This window comes from Lygodium microphyllum, chromosome 1 (assembly GCF_053477565.2).
Source record: "Lygodium microphyllum isolate KBCC chromosome 1, Lygodium_microphyllum_v1.1.10, whole genome shotgun sequence".
NCBI lineage: Eukaryota > Viridiplantae > Streptophyta > Polypodiopsida > Schizaeales > Lygodiaceae > Lygodium > Lygodium microphyllum.
The window spans coordinates 90745573-90770990 of record NC_141135.1 but is presented as its reverse complement, the minus strand read 5'-3'; the positions used below and the strand labels follow the sequence as shown (position 1 = coordinate 90770990).

The 25418-nt window shown below is 40.9% G+C and overlaps 1 protein-coding gene across 4 annotated transcripts in view; it reads left to right on the top strand.

Annotated features, from left to right (window-relative positions):
• LOC148041394 (casein kinase II subunit alpha-like) overlaps window positions 1–15932 on the top strand; it is a 78319-nt gene extending 62387 nt beyond the window's left edge. The window contains exons 8-9 of one of the 4 annotated variants that reach the window (XM_087679165.1): window positions 14075–14143; window positions 14251–15208. In XM_087679165.1, the coding sequence (XP_087535291.1) occupies window positions 14075–14143; window positions 14251–14304 (123 nt within the window). In that variant the 3' untranslated portion in view covers window positions 14305–15208. Of the gene's footprint in view, window positions 1–14074; window positions 14144–14250; window positions 15209–15576 lie in introns of those variants that run through there. The other 3 variants (XM_087679148.1, XM_087679153.1, XM_087679158.1) reach the window with 3 other exon arrangements.
• The last annotated feature ends 9486 nt before the right edge of the window (window positions 15933–25418 follow it).

Below are 25418 nucleotides of genomic sequence, written 5' to 3'. Positions count from 1 at the left end.
CGTGTAATTTAGGGCTTTTGCTGTTTGGGCAAAATTTGTGCGCATTTGGTCATTTTATGTACATGTGAATTTAATTCCATGCAATTTGGACATCAACACTTGAAAAATTTGGGGGTTTTGCTGAAATTGCTCTATTTTGGCAAAATTGGTCTATCCTATGCATGTCAGACACAATGCAGATGTATTGTCGATGCTTTGAGCACAAAACTTTTGGGGCTTTTGACTGTGCGTGTCAAATTTTGTTCCTGTGGGTGCACGTACAACAGAAATTGGAGCTAAAAATTGGGACTTCTCATGTAGTGTGATGTATTCGCCCCTCAAACAGCTGTAATCAGTTGTGGAGTGGTGTAGCACAAGGTTTACTGCTTCTGAAAATTTATCTGCAGATCTGAAATTTCTGCTTCTACGTGGTTATTTGTTGCTGGTTGGTACTTGTTTGTACCTTGGCCACTTGTGTGCGGTCTGGGCTTGCATTTGCTGAATTTTTGGTCACATTTGGGCTGAAAATCATCCCTTGCAGTAGTGACAGCAGTAATCTCATGCACTTGAAGAAGCTTGAAGGAGCACATATTTTGTAGTTTGGCAAAAACAATGCTACAATATCTTGTTGCAGAAGAAGCAAACAAAGCCGATTAAGACCAAAGGGGCAAAGCCCGCAGATATGGAACATGAACATTGGGATGAGTTAAATAAGCTTGTATGCTCAACCATCAAGCTATCGATTTTTGATGCCTTGCTGTTTAACATTGAAGGTTTGGATTCTACCTATGCTATTTGGATTGGAGGAATTGTATGCGTAGAAGAGTGCGGCAAGCAAATTTTATTGGCTGAAAGAGCTTATGGATTTGCATATGAAAGAGGGTATAACAATGTCTACTCACTTAAGTGAGTTTAACTCCATTTTTAGTCAGCTGGTTGCCTTGAAGTTCTTGATTGATGAAGAATTTAAGGCTACGATTTTGTTTTGTACTCTTCCAGAGAGTTGGGATACATTCAAGATTGCTATGAGCAATTCGAATGCGATCCTTTTGTATGGTGATGTAGAGAGTGCTCTACTCATGGAAGAAATGAATTGGTAGAACAATGCATCTAGTAAGGCTTGCAATGTTTGCATACTAGGGGCAGATCACAACAAAAGGGCAAATATGATGGCAAGGGAGGCAATAAATCACATGGCAAAGATGTTGAATGCCATCTTTGTGGCAAGAAGGGTCACTTTAAACATGACTGCTATAAATGGAAGAAAGAGAAAGGAAAAGGGAAGAAGACAAATGATAGCAAGGAAGAGAAGAATGACAGTTAGCCTAAGACGAGCGGTGTAAAAATTGAAGAGGTGAATGTAGTCACTCATGACAATGACAGTGGCAATGAGATATGCTTTGTCTCTTCACACTTTAGTACACATGCTTTGCTTGCAGATACGGATGATGACATGCATACTTGGATTCCGATTTAGGTGCTTCCTTTCATGTCACCCCTCATCGTGAGTGGTTTTCAGACCACACAGGGTGTCGACATGGTGTTGTCCATCTTGAAGACAACTATATATGTGACATTGCAGGTATTGGCGGTGTGCAGTTGCAGTTTCAGTATGGCTCTGTCTTCACACTTGAGCATGTATGGCATGTACCTCAGCTCAAGAAGAGCTTGATTAGCAAAGGGCAACTAGATGACGATGGATTTTATACCACCTTTGGTGATGGGAAATGGAAGATCTATAAGGGATCTAGAGTGATTGCCAGAGGTTGTAAAAGTGATACCTTGTATTCCCTCCATGTATCTAGTGTGAGTGATCATGTTGTTGCAGTGACCGAGTAGCCAAGTGTTTCTTTGTGGCATGGTAGGTTGGGACACATGAGTTATATTGGAATGAAAGTGCTTTCTTGTTTGGGCTACTTGCCTTGTCTTCGTTATGCTGATTTTGAGCATTGTGATCATTGTGTTTATGGTAAACATTCACAGACGTCTCATAAGAAGTCTCTTTCGCTGAAATCTTCTCCTCTAGAGTTAGTACATTCCGATGTATGCTAGATGTCGGGGTTATCTTTAGGGGGAAAGAAATACTGTCACCTTTGTTGATGATGCTACACGGAAGATATGGGTTTAACCTATTCGTAGCAAGGATGAAGTGCTTGACAAGTTTGAAAAATTCTTAGCATTGTTTGAGAATCAGATTGATAAGATACTTACGTGTCTTTGCTTTGACAATGGTGGGGAATATGTGTCCAAGGCCTTTCAGGGATTTTGTGACAGCAAAGGGATAAAAAGGGAGCTTGTTGCCCCTCATAATCCATCCCAAAATGGAGTTGCAGAGCGTATGAATTGGACCTTACGGGATAAGGTCCGTACGATGCTGTGTCATGCTGCATTACCCCATGGTTTTTGGGCAGAGGCTGTTATGACAGGTGTACACTTGATTAATCGGTTACCAAACAGGTCTTTTGGGGGGGGGGGGGGAGGTTTCCCAAGAAGCGTAGTCGAGCAAGCCACCTTCGTAATACCTTTTGGACAGCAAAATGTGCCCGTTGTACAGTAGCAAATACCTGTTATAAATGAATTTGCAAATGCAGAAAATAATGCTGGAAATGATCAGCTAGTCATTGCCCATAATAATGAGCCACTGGATGTGTAAGAACATCCATGATAGCAAGCTGTTAATGTCGATTTGCAGGCTGAAATGCCAGGACAGCAAGATGAAAATGGAAATTTGCAGGAACAGCCAACAAACAATGATCATTGGGTTAGGAGATTGTCTAGGGCTACTAGACAACCTGTTAGATTTTGTTCCTGGTGCAAACAATGTGGCTGATTATGTCATGTTGATAGATTGTGGTGAACCATCTTGCTTCAAGCAAGCAATGGACAGACATGACAACAAGAAATGATATAAAACCATGTTGTTAGAGATGGAATCTCTTGAGAAAAAGGGCACATGGGACTTGGTGCAGTTGCCTTAAGAGCAGAAAACCCCTCCATGCAAATGAGTTTACAAGATGAAGATCACTTTTGGTTCCTTGCCAAAGTACAAAGCAAGATTGGTTGCGAAGGGGTACAAGTAAGAACATGGAGTTGACTTTGATGAGATATTCTCTCTTGTAGTCAAGATGACTACATTGAGAACCATTTTGGGCTTGGTTGCAGCTAAAGATATGGAGCTTATATATATGGATGTAAAGATTGCATTCTTACATGGTGATATGCATGAAGACATATATATACAGCAGCCTGAAGGGTTTGCGGAAGAAGGGAAAGAGAAGATGGTATGTACACTCAAAAGGAGTTTGTATGGTTTCAAAGAAGCACTAAGAGAATGGTATCATAAGTTTGATGCATTTATGCAGTCTCAAGGTTTTCATAGAAGTTAGTGTACACCAAGAAGGCCACAGATGACAGCTTGATTATCTTGGTTCTGTATGTCGATAACATGCTGGTTGCTGGCAAGGATACTCAAGCCTTGGACTCACTGAGCAAAGTCTTCATGGCAGCTTTGACATGAAGGATCTTGGTGATGCAAATCACATTCTTGGCATGCGAATACTCAGAGATAGGTCAAAAGGATTACTCTATCTATGTCAGCAGGAGTATATCTCCAAGGTTTTGCAATGTTTCAATATGGAGGGGGGCAAAACAATTGGGGTTCCATTGCCTCCATATGTGACACTTAGTGCAGATGATAGCCCTACATCTGATGATGAGAAGGTTGAAATGACCAAGATACCATATGCTTTAGCCGTTGGCAGTTTGATGTATGCTATGGTTACTACACGTCCTGACATTGCCTTTGCAGTGGGAGTGGTTAGTTTTCAGTATTTTTCATAATTAAATATTAATTTTCAGCCTTTAAATACTGAAAATTAATCTAATAGTTATTTCGATGCCTTGAAAAATAATCTGATTGGCCAATAATTAAATTAGCTAGGCAACTTTCATTCCCAAGTGTCTCTGTGCTATCTTTGACCATCAGATTGGCGTTAGGTATCATTAAACACCACTTCTCTAGTGTCTCGAACTGACCCTTATGGCCAAATGAATGACATGGCCAACAACTGGCATGAGATAGTACCAAGTACCTGTGCGGCATAACTTCTAGCAACCTTTGCCTTTGACATTATGTGATTTCTTTGGGTCCTGGGCTCATAAATTTACTTTAACCCCAGTTGCACCTCACATGTGCAACATTTACTTAATCATGTGATTAAAAATTAATCCATATGCTAAGTGAGGTTTCAAAAATACATGTCCTCATGATAGCCCTTTCCCTTGAAATCCTTGCAATCGTCCTCGATTGCACTGCAAATGCATCAAAAGCAAAGTACTACATTGGAATTTCTGTAGGACATCATAGTTACCACAACATTGTGCACTGCTGTTCAACCATTTCTATGCCCAACATATACTCAAAATTACCAACCAACATGACATAGCATAAGACTGATGAAGAATCTAAAAAACATTGCTAGATTATCATGTGACATGTCCATTTCTCATGAGCTCAACTCATCTGGTAAAACCAGACCATAGTATAGCAAAAACCAAGCATAAACCATGGCTAAAACATCAATGGTATCATAACATATGCTGTTGTGCATGGAACTAGATGTAAACCATTGAAAACTAAGTATAATTTGATCATAAACTGATCACTTGCTGATCTACGAATAGATTATGAACTGTTGCAAGTGTGACCCCAAACTGATCACAAACGCATTGCAAAAACAGACCGGCAATTAGTCCAAAAATTGATGCACAGCTGATCCAAAAAGTGACCATAAACTGTTCTCAAGCTGATAAAAAACTGAGCTGAAAGTGATCAGGATTTTTGTCCCAAAAGTGAGGCAAAATTCATACCAAATTGATCATAAGCTGATGCAAAAGTATAGTTTAGTGCTTGGGTGAAAACTCGTACTCATCTGTATACATCTCATAGTGACTAGTACACTAAGTAGTGATCTGATGGCAAACATACTGCTAGCGCAGTACCTTGGATGCCTGCTGAATACATTCGAGATCCATTACATACGAGAGGTGTCCATAACTAGAAGAGGAGAAGTGGTACCTCCCCCTTGAGTATCAGGCAATACTTCGGATCCTTGCTCTGTTGAACCTGATGGAGCTCGAATTAAAGTCGGCTCTAACTAAAAGGCATCTAGGTAAAGCTGCAACAACTGAGGATCGTTTGCCAAGTCATCCTCTTCCATCCATTCGACATCCATTGGTGAATAATTCTGAAATTTCACCAAGTATCTCTTGGGAACTTAACCTTTGACATTTCTTTCCTTATGTGTCAACATTTGCTCAGGTACCAAAATCTCATCTAGCTCCTCAACCTTAGGCTGAATTTTAGCAGACATCCTCTGGCACATCACCATGAAAAGGTCTTAGTAGACTGACATGAAAGGCATTGTGTATCGGCCAATGTGGAGGTAATTTCAGCCGATATGCCACATCGTTGATCTTTTCTAACACCTGGAAGGGCCCATAGTATCTCATACTCAACTTTGGATACAAACTTTCTCTTTCTTTCATATTTTTCAGCCTTGCCTTTTCAAAACGCAGCAATACATAATCACCCTCTGCAAACTACAAAGCATGTTTGTGGCAATTAGATGTCGTCTTTTGCTTTTCTTGCGATCTCTGAAGTGCATATTTTATCTTTACATAGGTTACATCCAAGTTTTCCACGTAATGATCAGCCTCAAAGATCTTATCCTTAGTTTGCAAAATAGGTGGTACCCTCTTGTCACCCTCAACCACCTCAAATGGAGCTTTGCCTGTAGAACTATTTACTGTGTTGTTGTAAGCAAACTCAACCAAGGGCAAATACTATTTTCACTGTGTCTTGTGGTCTGAAACATAGCACCTCAAAAGATCTAACATTGTGGAATTTGCTTTCTCAGACTGACCATCTGTCTGCGGATGGAAGGATGATGAGAATTTCAGCTTGGTATCCATATTCTCAAACAAGCCGTTCCAAAATAAACTGGTCATCCAGGGGTCTCGATCATTGATGATATACTTTGGCATACCATGATACTTAAAGATGTGCTGCAAAAAAAATCGTGCCATATGATTAGCCTTTATTTTCTTCCTCACTAGAATGAAATGGGCTTGTTTGCTAAACCTAAAAATGATAGTTCATATCCCATCATTCTCTATAGGTGTCTTAGGAAGATAAAAAATAAAGTCCATTGCAATGCTTTGTCAAGGTCTATTTGGAATAGGCAATGGCTGCAATAAAACCGACATCTTTTGCCTATCATTCTTTACCTTCTGGCATACGATTCATGTCTTAACAAACTATTCTACATCATGTCTCAAAGCTGACCAATAAAAGAAATGCTCCACTGCCTTGACCGTGGCATCAATACCTTTGTGTCTTGCATACGGAAGAACATGACTTTCAGTGATAACTCTAGGCCTTAACTGCTTTGTGACACATAGTCGTCCATGCATCTCTTAGCACAAAGTGTTCATCCCTTTGGCCATTGCAAATCTGATCATAAACATTAGCAAAGTCCTAATCAACAGCATATTCCTCTTTCATGGCATCCAACTTAGTATGATAAACCATGCTGATGGTTGAAATTTGTGGCTTACGTGACAATGCATCAGCCACAACATTCTTTTTACCATCAATATCTACAATCTCAAAATGAAACATAGAGAGAAAATTTGCCCATCTCATATGCTTCCCTAACAACTTTGTTTGTGTCAGAAAGTACCTCAAAAGTTTGATGGTCTGTCTGCAGTGTAAAATTAGCCCCCAATAAATAATGTTTCCAAGTAGACAGTGCATGAATTACAGCCAAGAGCTCTTTCTCATAGACCTGCAAACTCTTTTCTGCACCGTGGAGAGTTCAACTCTTATAAGCCACAATTCGGCCGTCTTGCATAAAAACTACCCCAATGCTGTTACCACATACATCATATTGAACTATGAATGACTTCCTTAGATCGGGCAATACAAGCACAAGATCTGAAGTCATCTTTTCCTTAAACTTTTCAAATGCTGAAATTTCGATTGCTGTTCATCTAAATGGCACATCCTTCCTCTGCAAGGCATGCAATGGAGATGCAATTTCAGCAAACCCACGTACATACATCCTGCAGTAAGAGTATAAACCCAAGAAGCTGCGGATCTCATGCACATTCCTCAAAGGTGGCCATGATCGTATTGCTTCAACCTTTGCAAGGTCCATGGGAATACCATCAGCCGGTACAATGTGCCCCAAAAAGTGGATTTCATACAAGAAGAATTCACTTTTTTTTGTCATTGATAACCAGCCTATGGTCACGCAGTTCATTGAACACAATGTCCAAGTATTTTCTATGCTCTGTCTCGTTCTTTGAATAGACAATCATGTCATCAAAGAAAGTGCCCACAAATCCTTTGTGGCCTAAAGATATGATCCATCATCCGATTAAAAGTGGCAGGAGCATTGGTAAGTCTAAAACGCATAACAAGAAACTCATACAATCCAAAAGATGTCCTAAAAGCTGTCTTAGGCACATCTTTTGGTCTAATGCGTATCTGATGATACCCACTTTTCAAATCTATATGGCTAAATATGGCTGCCCCTTGCAATCTATCCATAACATCATCGTTATCAATGCACATACGCCATGAACCATCCTTTTTTGGTATTAAAAGCACTGGAGAACAAAAAGGAGATGAGTTGGGTTGAATCACCTTTTTTCTAACAACTCATTTACCTGATTCATAATCATCATATATTTTCAGAAACGACATGCGATCCTTCTCTAACTTAGATATGTTTCCAACATTCTCATTATCGTCTTTATCCTTAGTAAAAACCAAGTATAATGAAAGATGATTTTTCATTACTTTGGAAATGACAGCTATAGATACAATAGGGACAGATTTACCTTTCAACTTTACATCAAGTGTGAGTACCTTTCCCTTATGCTGAATAGTGATATTTTTTGAATGAGAATTAATCACTGCATGCATACGGTAATACCATGGCATAGCAAGCAATACATCACAACCCTCAACTGGAGCAATGAAAAACTCCTCCTTGTCCACATATCCTTGTATATGCAACGGAAGCTTTCCAATGAGCGGTGTGACAGGCTTTGTATGGCTTTTACATGTCATTTCAACTTCCCCCATGGGTCCCATTTCATCCTCTTTGATGCCTAGATGGACAGCCATGTCAACAGAGATGAAGTTGGCTCGTGCACCATTATCAAAGATAATCAATGTATGTTGATCCCTAATTTTTCCCCATGCTCTGCACAACTCGGTAGCATCATCATTGGATTGATCACTAACAACATTGGGCACCAATCCCACTCATGTTTTAGGCTTCTTTCCTTTAGAATCTCCCTGATTTTCTAATTTTCCAGCTTATTGCCTATTGGGATAGTCCCTTGCAATGTGACCCTCCTGTTCACAAATAAAACATTTATTTTGCAGCTAGCAATTCCTTATGTTGTGCCAATGTTTTCGAGCCCTTTCTTTGTTGTTTTGGCCTCTTTTCAGGCTGATTTTCAAATCTGCCCCTTTTCTCAACCTTAAACAACTTTTTTTTTGGCTTCTCCCCACTCTCTAGAAAGCTTGAATCCTTTCCGCGTAGCAAAGCATCAGTTGTAGCAGCAGTCTCTATAAGCTGAGACATGCTAGACACGGTGGATTTAATACAAAAATCCTTGATTCCTTTGGGTAGCCCACAGACATATTTTTCCATTTGTTCATGAAGGGGTACGGGGCGATAAGAAGTAAAAGGCAGTAATGCATCCCAAAACTTCTTATTATATTGCTCCAAATTCTTACATTCCTTAGCATCTAGCTTATTCCAAGTTGTCATGATGTCCACCTCAAAGATACTTGTCAACCAATTTGATGCAAACATTTGCTTGAATTGTACCCACGTTGACAGTGCTCTACCTTGTATCAAAAGAGTGGACCACCAATGTAATGCATTCCCTTTCAAGAAAGTGGGTGCCTTTCGAATCTTTGAGGACTTTGTGAAGTTCCCCCTTGAATAGGTTGTATCAAACTGCTGAATGAAAGTCAAAGCTTTCAGCCTATCTTGTACACCGCTGAAGGACTCAAACTTCACTCCTTTTCCACCCTCATCATAGTCTTCTGCTGCCCCTTTGGGTGTCAAGTTGTCATACACTGACTGCTGCAAAAAGGATGGATTTGCTGAATTTACATCAAAACCAACGCCAAACGGAGCATTTGCATGATCAACATTCATTCCTTGAGCCCCATAAGCATTTGGGGGTGCTGATGCTATTCCAAACATGCTACTTTGTGCCCCAGGCATCAAGCCAATGCTGCCATACATAGGGTTTTGCATATTTCCAGCCATACGCGAATACATTGGGCCTTGCACACCATGCATTGGTTGCTGCATACCATAAGGATTTGTGCCATACTTTCCTGCATGCGGTCCTTGTTCAACCATAGCATGAGAAATCGTGCTTCCACCAAAATATCCTGGCTGCCCCATCATAGCATGCATGCCCGGCTATCCCAAATCCATTGGATTGGCACTTCCGTGATGGCCTTGCATTTGCATTCCTTGCTCCGTAGGTACCAACTATTTTATTTCATTAGCATCTTTGGGAGCTTCAAATGAAGGGTTTGGCATTATCTTCGGTGCATCTTGCTGTCCCGAAGGTGTAGAAGATATCTTCTTCTTCTTGCCTTTGCTGTCCTTTGAAGCATTCAAAAATCGGGTAAATTGAGGATCCATTGCCAATTCAGCAAAGAGATTTGTTGCTGTCCTCATCTGATTCTTGAACTGGTCATCAAATTCCTCTTCACTTTTCTGGTCATCAGCCTCCTTATGCCCGGAAGGCCGTGCATCTTGCCCAACAACAACATTTTCAGCTTGCTCTCCATGGGCTGAGCCTTATCCAAGGTCAGGCACTGCATTTCCTTCATTCCATGTGAACATTCATACTAAAAGGCATCATCATTGCTTGAATCCATCTCACTGTATGAAGACATATTGCTATAATTTCTCAGCTGAGAGTAAAAATCAGCACTAGCACAAAGCTTTGGCTTGTAATTAAGTCCCTTGGGCCCACCTAATCAAGGGATTGAGTGGTATCCCGGCAACGGAACCATGAAACCAGCCTTCCTTCCGTGGATGGGTGGTAAATTCCTGATCACAACTTAATTACAGCAGCAAACAATTAATGCAAATCTGAAAATACAAATTTACCTACTGACCTTGGACAATGCATACCTGATTGGCCCCAAAATTGGCGGCCCTTTCGGTATTTCTTTAGCTTTATTAAAGAAGAAGTTGATCTATAATGGGCTTCTCGCAATCCCTTTCTGATGGAAAATGCCCCAAATTCAATTATTTGTTGGTCCCTCCACTTGAACAGCTTCAGCCCTATTGAATCTAAGTCTTGGAGCTTCCAACTCTTGACACGCTTTCGGAGGCTGTTGCTAAACCCTAATTTCTGTTGTAGATTAGGGTTTACAATAGAGAAATCTGAAATTTCTCAGACTCCAAGGGCCCAAATGCTGAGATCTTCGGAGCAAAGAGAAAATTGAGAGTTTCGTCGCAAAGAATGACTGAAAATCAATCAAATGTAGCTGCTACCTTGCCACAACAGCTTGTAGATGAAAAGAACTGAAGAAAATTAGTCAGTTAGTGCTGCTGCCCCATCTCAACAGCTTGTAGATGTTGTCACCTGCTGTTGATTGGTTTTCTCTTGCCCTTGGTTGCCTCAAAAAGATCCTCCAACGGTTGCAAATCAGACTAGAAGCCTCCCCTTCCTCTCTCTTGCAGTCTGAATTTATAAAGATGCCTCTCTTCAACCTCTAAAGACGTTTTTCAGTCTTGCATGGGCATTTTTGACAAGTAGCAATCTTTCCAAATGGTTTTTTTAGCATTTTTCATAATTAAATATTAATTTTCAGCCTTCAAATACTGAAAATTAATGTAATAATTATTTTGGTGCCTTGAAAAATAATATGACTGGCCAATAATTAAATTGACTAGACAACTTCCATTCCCGAGTGTCTCTGTGCCATCTTAGACGATCAGATTGGTGTTAGGTACCATTAAACACCACTTCTTTAGTGTTACCAACTGACATTGGTGGCCAAATGGATGACCTAGGCCAATAATTGGCACCACATACCACCAAGTACATGTGCGGTATAACTTATAGCAACTTTTTCCTTTAACATCCCGTGATTTTCTGGAGTCCCGGGTTTGTAAATTTACTCTAACCCCAGTTACACCTCACGTGTGCAACGCTCACTTAGCCATGTGATTGAAAATTTATCCACATGTTAAGTAAGGTTTCAAAAATACATGTCCTCATGACAACAGGGGTAATGAGTTGGAGAGTGTGTCGTATTCTGAACGGATCTCGAATCGCATTAAGGCACTCTCTGAGTATCGAACAATAGTAAATGCAGCTTGTGTGCGGCCAGACTTGATGCGGACGGCAGTCTAGAGAGAGTGTGCTGTAAGGGCAGGTTGAGGAGAGAGAAAATCTTCAAATGCAGCTGAGATGGTGATGGCGGCAACAACTAGAGAAGAGAGAATTGCATAACGCAGCAAGGAGGAGAGAGAAAACAATAGCGACAAGCTTAGAGGTGAGAAAACTAGTAGCGTGGTAGCTCGGGCTTGCAAACACAGCATTATGTTGATGTTGCAGGCTATACGACAGTTGGATGGGTGGACAGCAGCAGTCGCTTGGTTGGAAACAACAACAAAATGATGATGGAGGGCTAGAAAGAAGCGCAAGATGAGTGATGACTGCAATGGACAGCTTGGATTGCGATGTGCTCCGCAAACGGGGTATGTGCAACAAGTATGTCTAATTATAGAAAATTTGGGCCCTCCCAAGTGGGTTTGTGCTAGTGGGATACAGACACTCTCTAGGAACACATTTCTTTTAAATAAACAAGGTTTCTTCCTTAATTAAGTGTGTTTTGGGGTTGTTTAAGTGAAGCTAATGCATTTTTGGCTCAACACATGAACCCATCCGATAGACAGTCTGTTATCTCCCCTTCATCCCACTCGTCCCTAGGTTGCTGATTGCCTCATATTCTTTCTCTTTGATCGTCACAATAGAGAGCGATTCCCTCTCCACTAGTCCCTAGGCTGTTGACTGCGTGTGACTCTCTCTCTCTCTCTCTCTCATCAATTGCACAATAGCATCTACCTCTCTCTTTCATTGATTGCAAAGAGAATATTTCATCTCTCCACAACTATTAGTTATGATCTCACTTCTTTATCATAGTCTCTCTCTCCTCGATGTTGACTATTGGTGTTTGTCTTTGCTCAACACCCCAAGTCTAGATTGACAAGAAGGCTAACATTAACATTAAAATTAATGGCAGCATTAATATTAACATCAAATGTTAAAACATCAATAACATGTAATGTTATACTATCATCAAAATCAATGCTAGCTTTAATATTAAGTATTAAATTATTTTCAATAGAGATTCTTTAATGCTCAGTCAAGCTACAAGGTTTCAGTCTCTAACGATGGCTTGCCATAGTCTTGGACTGGCAGCTTGCTAGACTCCAACTGTCGAAATAATTGAAAAGCTCTTGTGCACAAGCATCACTCAACACAAAACTCGAGCACGGGTATGAAACAAAATAACATACTGTGCTTCTGTATCCACCACTAGCAACATGTGCCGCTTGTGTGCACCTTTTCTGCTAGTAGTGTCCCATACTACCCTTAACGAGATAAAGGTGTTGTGCACATCATCGGATCTCATGTCTAATTGTAGATTGACACTTTGATGCAAATGAAATATCCCCTAACGATCCAACCTTCACACGAGACATGACACAAGCCAAACTCACCATAAAGGGAGTGGACATTAGATGCATCTCCCAGCCGTAGAGCCAAATAAGCTCACCCCCAAGCGTGGGAGCTAGCAACACTTTGGGTCATGACCACATCCCAAGGGTTAGCGTCCCATACCACTAGCCCATACTATCCCGGTGTCTAGATGTGTTGGTGAATGATCCAAGAGTCCAAGAGTGGTGATCACACAATGAATGCACAATAGGGCCTTGAGTCCTATAAATAGGACTTTAGTGCCGTAACCCCGAAATGTCCTTAGTGCATTCGCACTAAGTCACTTTGTAACCACCGTGACCAATGCTACTAGCACCCATCCAGATGTCTAGGAACATAATAGGGCCTCTTATGAATTTGTTCGAATAGTAGTGCGTAACGCAATGACTAACATTCAAATTCATAAAAGGTGGCAAAGGTAGATTGTGAGATTAGTTGTTGCATAAAGTTGAAATATTTGGGAGGCCACTTGTTGAAATATAAGATAGGCAAGGTAGATTGTGATATTATTTGTTGCATTAAGTTGAAATATTTGGAAGGCAACTTGTTAACGAACAATGTGACTCAATCATTATCAGACTGTATCCACTGGTGGTGAACTTGGCAAGTAGATGCTAGTACTCAACCAACTTGACTTTTAGTCAGGTTAGCTATCTTGAACTCTTGGAGTTCATGCTCAAGGTTTATGCAATGGGTCCTATCATGAGCTATATAGTGATCAGCCAAGTGAGTCCATTGGTTAGATGCCACATCAAAATGTTGTGATTGGTAATGAAACTCAGAAGAGGACCTTGCATCAACTCAGCTAAGGTTGTAGTTTTTTTTTGTTTTCCCAAGAGTGGAAAACCTCGTATGAATGCCAATTAGGGTTTTGGCTAGGGTTACAACCCTGGAACAAGGTCCCATAAGTCTTGTGAATCCAACACATGCCACAGGAGATTGGACTAAGTAGTGAAGTTTGACACATTAGAACTAGCCTTGTCATTTTGAACCCAGATCTTTCTATCAGAGACAAAAGCTTTGATGACTTGGGCTACAGGATTTTAGACCACACCAGTGCATGCGTGCACACACACACACACGTGCGCGTGCGCGCACACAAAAACCTCACATGCATACACCAGCCATCCTTAGCAAAAAGCAAAGCCGGTTTGATTAAATATCTGTTATTTGTAAACACACATCTAGGTGCATTCTATCTATGAATGCAACATAGTGACAACTGCTCGTTTGATTGTTTGTTCAGGCACTAGATTTCTTGGACAAGCTTCTACGCTATGACCATTATGAGAGGCTCACTGCCAGGGAGGCCATGGTGAGGATTTACTAGCTTTCTCTCAGTTACACGGGAATTGGGTCCAGCTTTCAGTTGCCTTCAAGGGACTTGACATATTATCACATGTGCTGTCTTTCTATATGCAGGTTCATCCTTACTTTCAGCCTGTCCGAGAGGAAACTAATCAACATTGGAGCTGATGAAGAAGTAAGTTGAACAACATATTACATGGAAGCACCAAAGGGATCACTCCAGTAATGGCTTGGGAAAAGCAATGAGAATCTAAAGGCTAGTTCGGTCTCTTCACCTTTACAGAACCATACCTTCTTAGCCTTTTCAGTTGATACAGGGAAACCACTGGTCAACCACAGCATATTCAATTCTTTAGAGTTGGTACAGAGACAGGCTACTACTGGTCACCCAGGGCATATTTAATTTGGGCTGGCATAGTGTAACTGCTGCTATTGTGAGGGGCTCCTTAACAGTATTTTGTACAGGCTCTGAAGCAATTCCAAATTACAGGTATACGCTGCAATCTTAGCCCTCAAGAGGATCCTGTGCCATCTTTCTGCCTTTTTTGTGTTTGATACTGCTTGTATGCATCTGAACAGCACGCTGTGTCACATAAGAAGGGGTGGGATGACTACTTATCTCCCAAACATTTTCGTTAGAAAGCATAGCTCTTACTTGGAAACATATACTAGCAAATCTGAGGACCGCTTTAATAAGCTAGGCATGCCTCTTAAGATGGCCAACAAATGAAGATGCTTTGGTAAGAGAAATACTTATCTCAAATATGTAACCCATTTGTTCAGAACAACCCTGCGTTCATGTAAGGTCTCTATATGAAGGGCAATTTTTTCATCCAGTGTTTGTTGATCCCTGCTCTTCTCCTGCAATCTCAGTGACACTTTGGTCTTGGTCACTCATTATATTTGTACAATATTTGGTAAAGTTTAACTTGCAGTATCTCATCATGCAATGTTCTAGAGGTGATGACATAACTTTTTAGCATTTTGAACAGATATTCCTTAGAGTTGTACAATCTATGGTAAGGTATAGCCCACCATAACTCGGTATGCAATGTTCTTAATTTGATACATAACTGTTTAGCATCTTGAAAATCGTCTTTGGTTAGAAGGCCTCTATTGGTAGTTTATTGTTTGGGAAAAGGTATATAAATTTGTCGCTTTTCTGAGCAAATCTAGCAGTACTGGCTGTTAAGGTGTATGTTGCCAGTATTCCCGAGGTTATACCTTTCAGTGTCCTAATAATTAGAGTCGAGTTGCTCTATCCATCCAGTTCAGTGAAACTTGGATTGTCTTAACCTGCTACATCTATGACTGTTTTTAACATCAGCACATGACTGTTGTGACATGTTGCAAGATATAAAGAGTTTTCCCTAGCTGAAGTTTTTCATTCGTGCTTGCAATTACTCTGTACCATGTATCAGTTTCAAATTTCATATGCAGATATAGCAGATATGTACTGTATCCGGTACTATTTAATCTTATGGGAAGCTTTCATGGAGCTTATCCAAGTTTGTTACTAGGTTTTTGCGACACCTGTACTTGGGATCAAAACTTCCATGAACATCAGAAACTGTTGTTACCATGAACATCTGGATTCAAAGTGACTTTGGGGATCATAATTGTTTGATTTGTGTAATTACCAATGGATCAGATAAACATTGCAAAAACAAGGGACGAGTATTTTTGCCAGGTGTGCTTGTGGATTGTTTGCAAATCTGATTGGCAAGATACAGCTGCAAGGTTTTGTAGTTACTTATTAGCACTTAATATGTATCAGGTTTATATCCTATTACATAGTGTGTGCAATATCCAGTCAGATTTTAATTTCAATATGGGCTTGTCATCAAAGTGGGCCCACCAGCATCCCTACGAGAATTCATTTGCTTGTGAGCTCTCTTGTGGTGAGGGGGCCAATGGGGTCTCTTTCACCAAAGTGGACCACTAAAAGCATAAATAAGGGCAACTTCCACCTTGGGAAAATGTTCAAATGTGTTTAATCCACTGCAAATTAAATTGAAAAATACGTAATCATCATGGCTCCTGTGATTCATTCATCAACTCAAGCATACCTTTTTTGTGAGAACTATAGAGGTGCTTTCAAACAGGCTTAGGAGCTCGAAGCTGTACATGAAGTAGATAGTTCAAAGCGTGATTTCTTTGATGGTATTAGAGGAGTTGTGGATATGGATGTTGATGCGTGCGATTTAGTTGATGTACCTTCAAATGCATGCAACAAGGGTATCAATGGTCTAGGAGTTTTTTGTTAGTTTGACCATAGATTTTTTTGTGGTGCAAGGTGTAGAAAACATTAAAACTTCTTCTTTGTTACAAAAGTTTGTCAAATGATGAGATTGTTATGGATGCTCGATGCTAGATTGCAAGTTTTGATGACAGAGTTCTTTGGGGTATTTTCATGGACATTATTGATCATAATCCATTCATTGTAGAAGTTTTATCTTTTTTGTACATGCTCAAGAGCAGGTAATTTTTGCCATGGAATGTTTTGGCTCCAAGGTCTTGATGCAACTTGTTTTCTATAATTGATGTTTATTTTGGGTGATTGAATGTCAATTAGGATGTGCAGTGAAACAAAAAGTGGGTTATTTTCTTTGAAGTTACGCTTTGTATTAAAATATTGACTTTTTACAACTCTTCTAACCTTTTTTTGTTATTTTTACGATGTTCCATAAACTCCAAGAGCTTGGTTGGTTGCACTCTCTTATTCTAGAGTCCCATGCCTCTTGCATGACATATGCTAGCAATTTTGGAGTCATTCCTAAAATTACTCTCTCATTATTTGGAGTCCCATTTTGATTCCAAGGAAGCTAAGTTCTCTAGCTTTGGTTGATCCAAGGGTTATGGTTTACTAATGTTATATCTAGTGCTCTTCTAGTTGCAAAAGCCAAAGGTGTATATGCCTCATGTTGGAATGTTTGAGGCTCAACAATGATGTCAACTTTTTTGTTTATATGCATGGTTCTAACCTTAGCAAGTGGCTTGTATGGTCCATGGTGAACATATAGTGTGATTTGATGATGGTTGGGTAAGACTTGCGATGGGATATATTGATATACAAAGGAGTAACTTTCGTGGTAGATCCTTATTCTTGCTAAACTAGGGGTGTAAAGAAGCTTTACTATAGGCTTTCACATTTGCTTTTCATGTATATAATTTATGAGACCACACAGCTTGTGTACAACTCATTATTGTCTTAGGTATGGATTTGAGGTTGCATCAACTATCTCCATAATTTATACTAGGCACTTCACGTTGGGGATGGCGTTATATACCAGCTTAAGTTTGGCGCTTCACTCCAAACGTTGAAGCACCTCTGTTACCATTGCTTAACATATTTCACACACACACACACACACACACACACACACTCTCTCTCTCTCTCTCTCTCTCAAATTTTATCATCTCCAAAATGTTTAAATATCTTTACATTCTTTTATTTCCTCTTCTTCTCCACCCAAACTTTTTCTACTATGTAAATAGAGTTTTTTTTTTTTTTTTTTTTTTTTTTTGGGTGGGGCAAGGAGGAGGTTGCCAAGAGACATACAAACACAATTATATACGTGCATTTGACATTGAACGATGTGCGTGACTTGAGAAGTCATGTTCAACCACATGTGTGACCCCTTCATTGCTATCATAGATCCCCACCAAATATCTACTCTTCATTTCCTAGTGTATCTACACTCGTTTTGCTAGTTTGTGCATAAGGGAGGAACGACAAGATTGGAGGGTCAAGCTCCCAGCAAGTTCGTAGGGGGTTGGCAAGTGGGTCACATAGGATGGCCAAGGGCCACACCACATGGAGAGAGAGAGAGCTTCTAGGTGTGTGTTGTGCCATGTCTATTGTAAGGGTAGATTGTTTTTTGGTTAGTGTGAGAGCGGGGTGGGATTGCCTTATACCATAGTAGCATGAGAAATGAGCTTCTATGTGTGTTGTGCCATGTCTACATCATGTACTTGTGGAGTGTATGTATGGAATTTTGATAGTGTAAATGCTTTTTTTTTCTCTCATTTTTAGATGTGAAAATATATAAGGTAGCATGTTGCAATCACAAAATAAGCCACTTTGTCACAAGGAAAATCAGTACATACAACTTGTGATGCATTGAGGTTTTTTGAAAGGTCTAACTTAGATTGGTACGATAGTAGCCATTAGGGGAGATTTGAGCTCACTTTTTGGCTTGTAAAAAATTGAGAATAGAGAAGTACGACTTAATTTATAAAAAACATTATTGAAAAGAAAAATCACAATCTCGGGGAATGTTTGTTCTTTTGTACCTTGGTGCTTTTGTTGTCTTCCATTTATTGATGATGAACCTTCAAGGTGTCCCATGTACGTGTCACCTTCAATGTCTTGTTGCCCATTGGAAATTTTTCTTTGTGCTTCAATGACTCAAAATATTTCCTCTTCATTTTCAAGTTTTTGTTTCCAAGGATTGTAAACCAGATCCAACCGCAGGATCCATTCTTGTTAATTCAATTGCAAGTATGGATAACTGTAAAATGTCCATATCATCTCCATATCGATCTGGATGAGGGGCATATACCTATTCGCAAAAGAAACAAGGTGTATGGTAACACATTGAGTGTGTTGGAAGCAATGAGATCAGAAGATAGAAAGAAGATCAATTTATGGATAGAAAGAAGATCAATTTATGGATTAATGGCATGTTGTATTCTATGGATCCTACAACAAGAAGCACCAGTCTATTCTCTTCATGTTCCTCACTGCTGAGGTTTGCTAGAGATAGTCGTTGAGGTCTTCTAGCTTAAACTTAGAATCTAGTATACCATTCAAGAATTTTGAAGATGGAGAACCAATGGTTATGCTAATAAATAGATACAATGAGGAAACAATTAGAGAAAATCTAAGGAAAAATAAGGAGTTTTGGAATCCAAGTATGTGCAAGTAGATGGAAGGAAACAACACTTGGGTTGCATAAAGAGATAGAGGAGTTTGAAGAATATTGAGATACTCAAGCTTGGAAGTGGACATTGTAGGAGAAGAATGACAGTAATACGGTAACAAATGGTCACTTATTCTTAACTAGTTGTATTCTTCTATTGTTTTTGGGGAGCATCAAGTCCAAAGAAAGTGCTCATTCTGTGAATACATTACGAATCTATGCTTGTATATGTGTAGTCGTTTTTGTTGTAAGCAACATGGTTGTTCTCCATTCAAGCAATGCAACAACAAACGTGAAGAGAGCGTCACAAGTGTACAACAACATCATTTCTCCCAAAGCTGTAGGAAACATGTTGGCCGAGAAGAGGTTTAGGAAGCCCAATGAACAATGCATTGAAAAGTTCTTGCAAAGGTCTTGCTTGGATAAAAAGAACATACTAAATACCCACCTGGATAAAGTGGAGATTAGTAGACAAAGCTACACTCAGCTCTACAAAGTTATGCATGAGATATGAAGAAGAAAGTTGTTAAGGGGTCTTTGCTTGCAAATCCATTCTCAATTCAACAAACAAGATACAACATTAACCTGAGCATCTCGAAGGTCCTTGGTGAGCCCTTTCACATAGTAGATAGTTATCCTAGAAAGAAGATAGTGCTAAAGTACCATAGTTGTAACAACATATTCTTTGACATGAGGACTTTGTAGAGAGCCATAATCAAGTTTTATAGGATAGAGCATGCAATATTAAATGGGGTTGTCATTTTTATTATCGAGTTGGATGAAACTGAGATTGTAAAGGGTAAGAAAATGGAGAGAGTTTCCATCACACTAATGAATAGGGCTCTTTAACTAGGTATTGAGGGTGATGAAGGTACAAAGGACTCAGTGGACTTTAGCGTGTAATTAGAGCAATATATTTGGTGGTTGAGAGCATTTTAAGCTGACACGAAAGATTTTGACATGTTGCACTAGATGTTTTAATGAAATTCTATACATAAGGTAATAAGTGCTCAACAAGCATGGAGGAAATAAGTATTGAAGGGTCTAGGCAATATAAAGTGGAGTGGCACATGGCCGTAGATTGAAAGAAAGCGAAGTGCATGCATAATGTGTCAAGAGGTGCTACTTCTAAGAGTCCTTGCATTTATTGTATAGCCATAGCCAATGAGTGCAATGCTGCTAGTTGGAATAAGGCGTTCGATAGATATACCAAAGATCCAAACTTTCAAGATGTTCTAGATATACCTTTAACAAATGTCCACATGTGCATATTGGATGGATTATGTAGAATAGTAGAGAAAATTGTGCATCTCTACATTGGATTTTCATGGGGATTGCAACCCCAAGAGGACAAGGATGATACTATTAGGGTAATTGAGAATGTTTTGTTAGACATTGGTCTCCATGGGGGTAATGTTGCGATTGAGATAGATCCTTAGAGATCCAGGAGTGGAAACAATGTTTCTAGGAAACCCTCAATAGGTGGAGGCTAGAAGGTTTTTGGTTTTTCATGGCAAGCTTAGAAAAATCCATGACATGTTCTTCTCACATTCATTTTTAACTGATGCAAACCACTACACAATGCAGTCAAAGACCATGCGGATGATGGAAGAGGAAGGAGCACGAAGGCCCAAGTCTAGGAGGCATTGGCAACATCATTCATGTATTATGATAAAATACCTTAGTTTAAGGAGGATCTCCTGGCCTTCAAGAAGGCCCTTGACAAATTCAAAATCTCTATGAAGTATGCATGGAGAGCAAATAATCTCACGCACTATATAGTAAGGAACTTCATATTTGGTTTCTATGTCTTGAACTTACTACTAAACTTTAAACTAAGCATGTATTTCTTTTATTATAAACATCAAGGTATTTATAGTCATGGTACTTGGTTTGTAGAATAGTATGGGAGTTTGTTGATTTGGTCCACCCAAGTAATGGAGAATTTCATTTCTAACCATGGACCATGTACTTTAGACATGCAAGACACGGTGAAATAGCCCTTACATTATAAATGAAAGAGACAAGAATCCAACATAGCCCTTACATTACAAATGGTGAACCCTTGAGCATTGGTTGGCATGTGTGGCTAACAATGCCAGAACCCTTGAGCATTGGTTGGCAATATTCCCCGCCACTTTTAAGGGCGCGGCGTTTCAGTGGTATGAGAGACAAGCAACAGGAACTTTTGGCACATGGGACGACTTGAAGTTGGCCTTCCTCACTAAATTTAGGCGTGAAGGTTTTGAAGAGTGGATGCGAGAGGAATTTATGAATTTAAGTCAGTCCTCTGGAGAAAGAGTAGAAGCTTATGTCTTACGAATGGAATCCATCCTGAAGACATGGACTAACCATAATCTAGATGATGGCATTCAGAAGGGGGTGTTTCTCAGAGGATTACAACCAGAAGTCCATAAGTTTGTGGAGCTGCAAAGAACAGCCACACTGCAAGCTGCAACAGAAGGTGCAAGACTGTACGATGAAGTGGAAGCTAGGTTGGCGATGAATCCAGGAAGAGGAGTCCTACCTCCTCTGATGCCAAGAATGATGTATCCACCAAATGCAGTCCCAGGGACAGTCCCCTACCCCTACCAACAGATGCCCCTAGTATCACAGTATAGTGCACCAAATCCACAGTGGCCACAGTCAATGCCTCAAATGATGGTTCAACCACAACGACAATGATCCCAACCAATTTCCCCAATGCCAAATCAGTAGTAGCAACAGTGGAACCCTACCAACTAGAGCCAATAGCCAACAGTTCAAATAGGAGTTCTGAATCAGAATCAGAACAGAGATCCCTTTGCACCAGCCCAACCTGTTTTTGCAGTGATTACAGAGACTCCTCAAAACCCTACTACCAGTGCCTCAGGAGGAGAAAGCTTGAAGGATTATTTATCCAACTCAGTTGCAAATAACAAAAGGGAGTTGATGGATGTGATTACAGAGCAGCTACAGACACTGAAAGTGAATACCGGTAGTATATCCAACGTTGTAGGAGCAGGAAGAGATGTGATGCGGTCAAATACTTGGTGTGGTAAGTGTCATCAAGTAGACTCTTTAGCCACTGAATGTACACGAAAGCCAATAGTACCTAGAGATTTTTGTTCCTACTGTTTGTGGAAGAACCATACAGAGGATATTTGCTCTTTGAAGGAGATGCATGATAGGAGAAGGAAGGAAGAAGACACAAGATTCAACTTGTTGGAATCTAAAATAACAACGCAGGATATTGGACCCAAGCCTAGAGAGTTTGGTCCTAATTTTAGACCAAGGAGGTTTCACTCTCAAAGTTACAGAGGAAGACAGTTTGGCGGTGGTCAGAGATTAAAAGTGGAGTGTTACAGATGCGGAGAAAAGGGACACATTTCACCAAATTGTCCAAATCCCAGAAGGTTAGTGGATTACAAACCCTTATGCAGTCGATGCAAAGGAGAAGGCCACACTGCAAAAGATTGTCCAAGCCCAGCCCCAGTGAAAAATAGTGCTACTGATAATCCGGCCAAGGCCCAAGAGCCTACCTCCAATTTAGTGGAATTGGAAGTTGCTGCCATCACGCGTGCAAAGAAGAAGGAACCACCTATCCAGAAAGAAAATAATCCTCCGGCCAGAACAATGAAGTTCAATCTTCCACCAGAAGAACAGAGCCTGACAGTGCCATACAGAGCACCATAGTGCCACAGAGAGTCACAGAGACAATTCCAGAGATAGGATCAGAGGTCCAGAAGATAGAAGAGGAGGAAGTGCCACAAGTGGCAAAAGAAGTCCCCATGATGCCCCTGTTGGAAGAAAAAAGGAAAATGAAAATGGGTGTTGTCCCATTCCCTAACCGGTTAGAGAAGCCGGTGGATCCTATTAAGGAATACGATCTGGTCAGAGATCTAGATACCTTTAAACCAAACCTCACATTCCGACAATTATTGATGTTGTCTCCCAGTTACCGAAAAAGGTTCAAAAGTATACTGACAAGAAGACGTGGCTTAAGGATTGCTCCCTCAATAGCAACAAAGTCCAACAAAGCTCCAGAGCCTGTAAAAGAAGTGGACGTGGCTAACGCCTTCCTAGATCCGGGTACCCCAGAGACTGGCATGTGGATAGAAGGTTGCTTTATTGCAAATGCACTGATTGATGGTGGTTCATCAGTGAACATTATGACGGATGTGACAATGAAGGATCTAGGCCTACAAGGTGTGCAACCCACCCAATGGCTCATCAGACTGGCGGATCAGAGCAAAAACAAGCCTTTGGGCATTCTCCCATATGTGAAGACTACAGTGGCTGGAAAAGATTATTGGCTAACCTATTTGGTGGTGAAGCCAAACTCTTATGGTACATCCTATCCCCTGTTACTGGGCAGACCATGGCTTTTTGAAGCTAGAGCAAGGATGGATTGGTTCAAAGGAACCTTGACCTTGGGTAGAGGACCCAATAAAGTGGTGTTGAAGCTATATGGTGCTCAAAAAGGACATGGATCCACCTCCTTGGAATTATCTTCTGACTCCCCTAATGAGGCTACAGATGGAACATTAGTAGATGAAGATGCTGTCAAACAGATCCTTCCCAAGAAAATAGTGGCACATTCCTTAACAGTGGGTACGGTAACCCAACTCCCAAAAGATGCAAAGCCATTATCAATGGGTGAATACTTCCTGCCTGAATCGGAATGATTTTCGAAATCACTTCTGACAGTGAGATAGAAGCATGGATGTACTGCTCTCCCTGTTACATGGCCATAGCAGAGCCAGAGACAGAGAGAGAGACAGAGACAGAGACAAAGACAGAGACAGAGACAGAGACAGAGACCGAAGAGAATGGAGATGATATTGAAGAAGAAGGTTATGAAAGCGAGATGGAAGAATCTATCCCACCTGAAGAGGATACATATGAAGAAGAAGTTCTAGAAGCATCGAAAGCAGACGAGCTCATGCTGTGGGATAGAATGGGGATGGTACCATTTGGTCTGTGTGGGAGCTTTCACTCAACTGCCAAGACCCTCGGACCGCTTATTGTTTCAAGCGTTCCAAGCCGAGCACTAATGGCTACCTCTCACATAGCCGACGCACCATTCATATCTAAGGGTGTAGTGAGCTTACCTCCGTGCCGGTTGAGTTACCTTCTCTCCCGCACACTCCGGTAGCTCCACGATCCAAGTGCAAGCTTCAAGCAAGCTCCATCCTCAAGCTCCACGCTCCAAGCTCCATTGCCGCGAGCAAGACAAGAGAAGGGAAGAGAAGAGAAGAAGGGAGGAGAAGATGGAGAGCTTCTCCTCCTCGGTCCCTCACCCTCACACACTCACTCCCTCACACTCTCACACTCCCTCTCTCAAGCACAAGCTCAAGCAAGCAAGAACAAGAAGAAGGAGAAGAAGAGGAGAGCTACTTTTGGCCACACACAAGAATGAGCTTCTCATTCACTTTTCAACTTTATATACAAAACCCTAAATCCCTTTTGGGCGGTCATCCCCCTTTTCCCCTTTTTACATGGCCGGCCATATCTAGGCCCTTTTTCCCATTGTCCTTCTATCTTCCTAGCTTCCTTTCCACCGCCCGTCTATCTTTACAAATTGCACGGGTGAGAGCCCGGCGCTCTTTTATAAGATTTCAGGGTGCGCCTTTTTATTTTAAAATGTGCCTTTCCCCTTTTGCCTTTGCCTTGGACTTTTAAGGTTGCCCTTGCGCTTTTGGCCTTTTCTCCTTTTCTTTCTTCAGTCGGGCTACCTTTTTTCCGCCTTTGCCCTGCGTCTTTTCCACTTCTTTTTTCTTTCTTCGTGTTGGGGTTAACATTACCCCGTCCTAGACGAGTGCCAGTTCCATGACACTCACCGTCATAGGTAGCAGGCTGTAGCATGCACCGAAGACGTGGGTGACAAGGACGCCTGTGGTTTCCGTGGCGGAGTGTTGGTGGTGGTGTGGCAGAAGGTCCTGGGGGCATGTTGGTAGCCAAGGTGGCTGGTGGAAGGTTGTTGGAGTTGGTGGTAGGGCTATGCTGTGTTGGGCATTGCATTGATGGCCAGCACAAGTGTTGGTTTGTTGGGGATTCTGCACATGACGATTCTTTGCGGGCTTGTTGGATGGTAAGGGACAAGTATGACAGTTGAGTGTTGATGAAGAGCAAACAACACCTTATACCTGCAATTGGAAAACCTCACCTGTGATCTCTCCTTAAGGGTTAGTGCTAGGCTTCTCATCGTGCACAAGATAAATTTTGATTAGTTTGGGAGACAGGTCGAACGCTAAGCAAGCCTAGAGTATTGTCCTGCACTTGAGGACCCAAACTGTGGATATACTTCAGTGCAAATATTATGTGAGTGCTCGTGCATACTTAGATATTACATAGTTAGAAGACCATGGGCTAGTT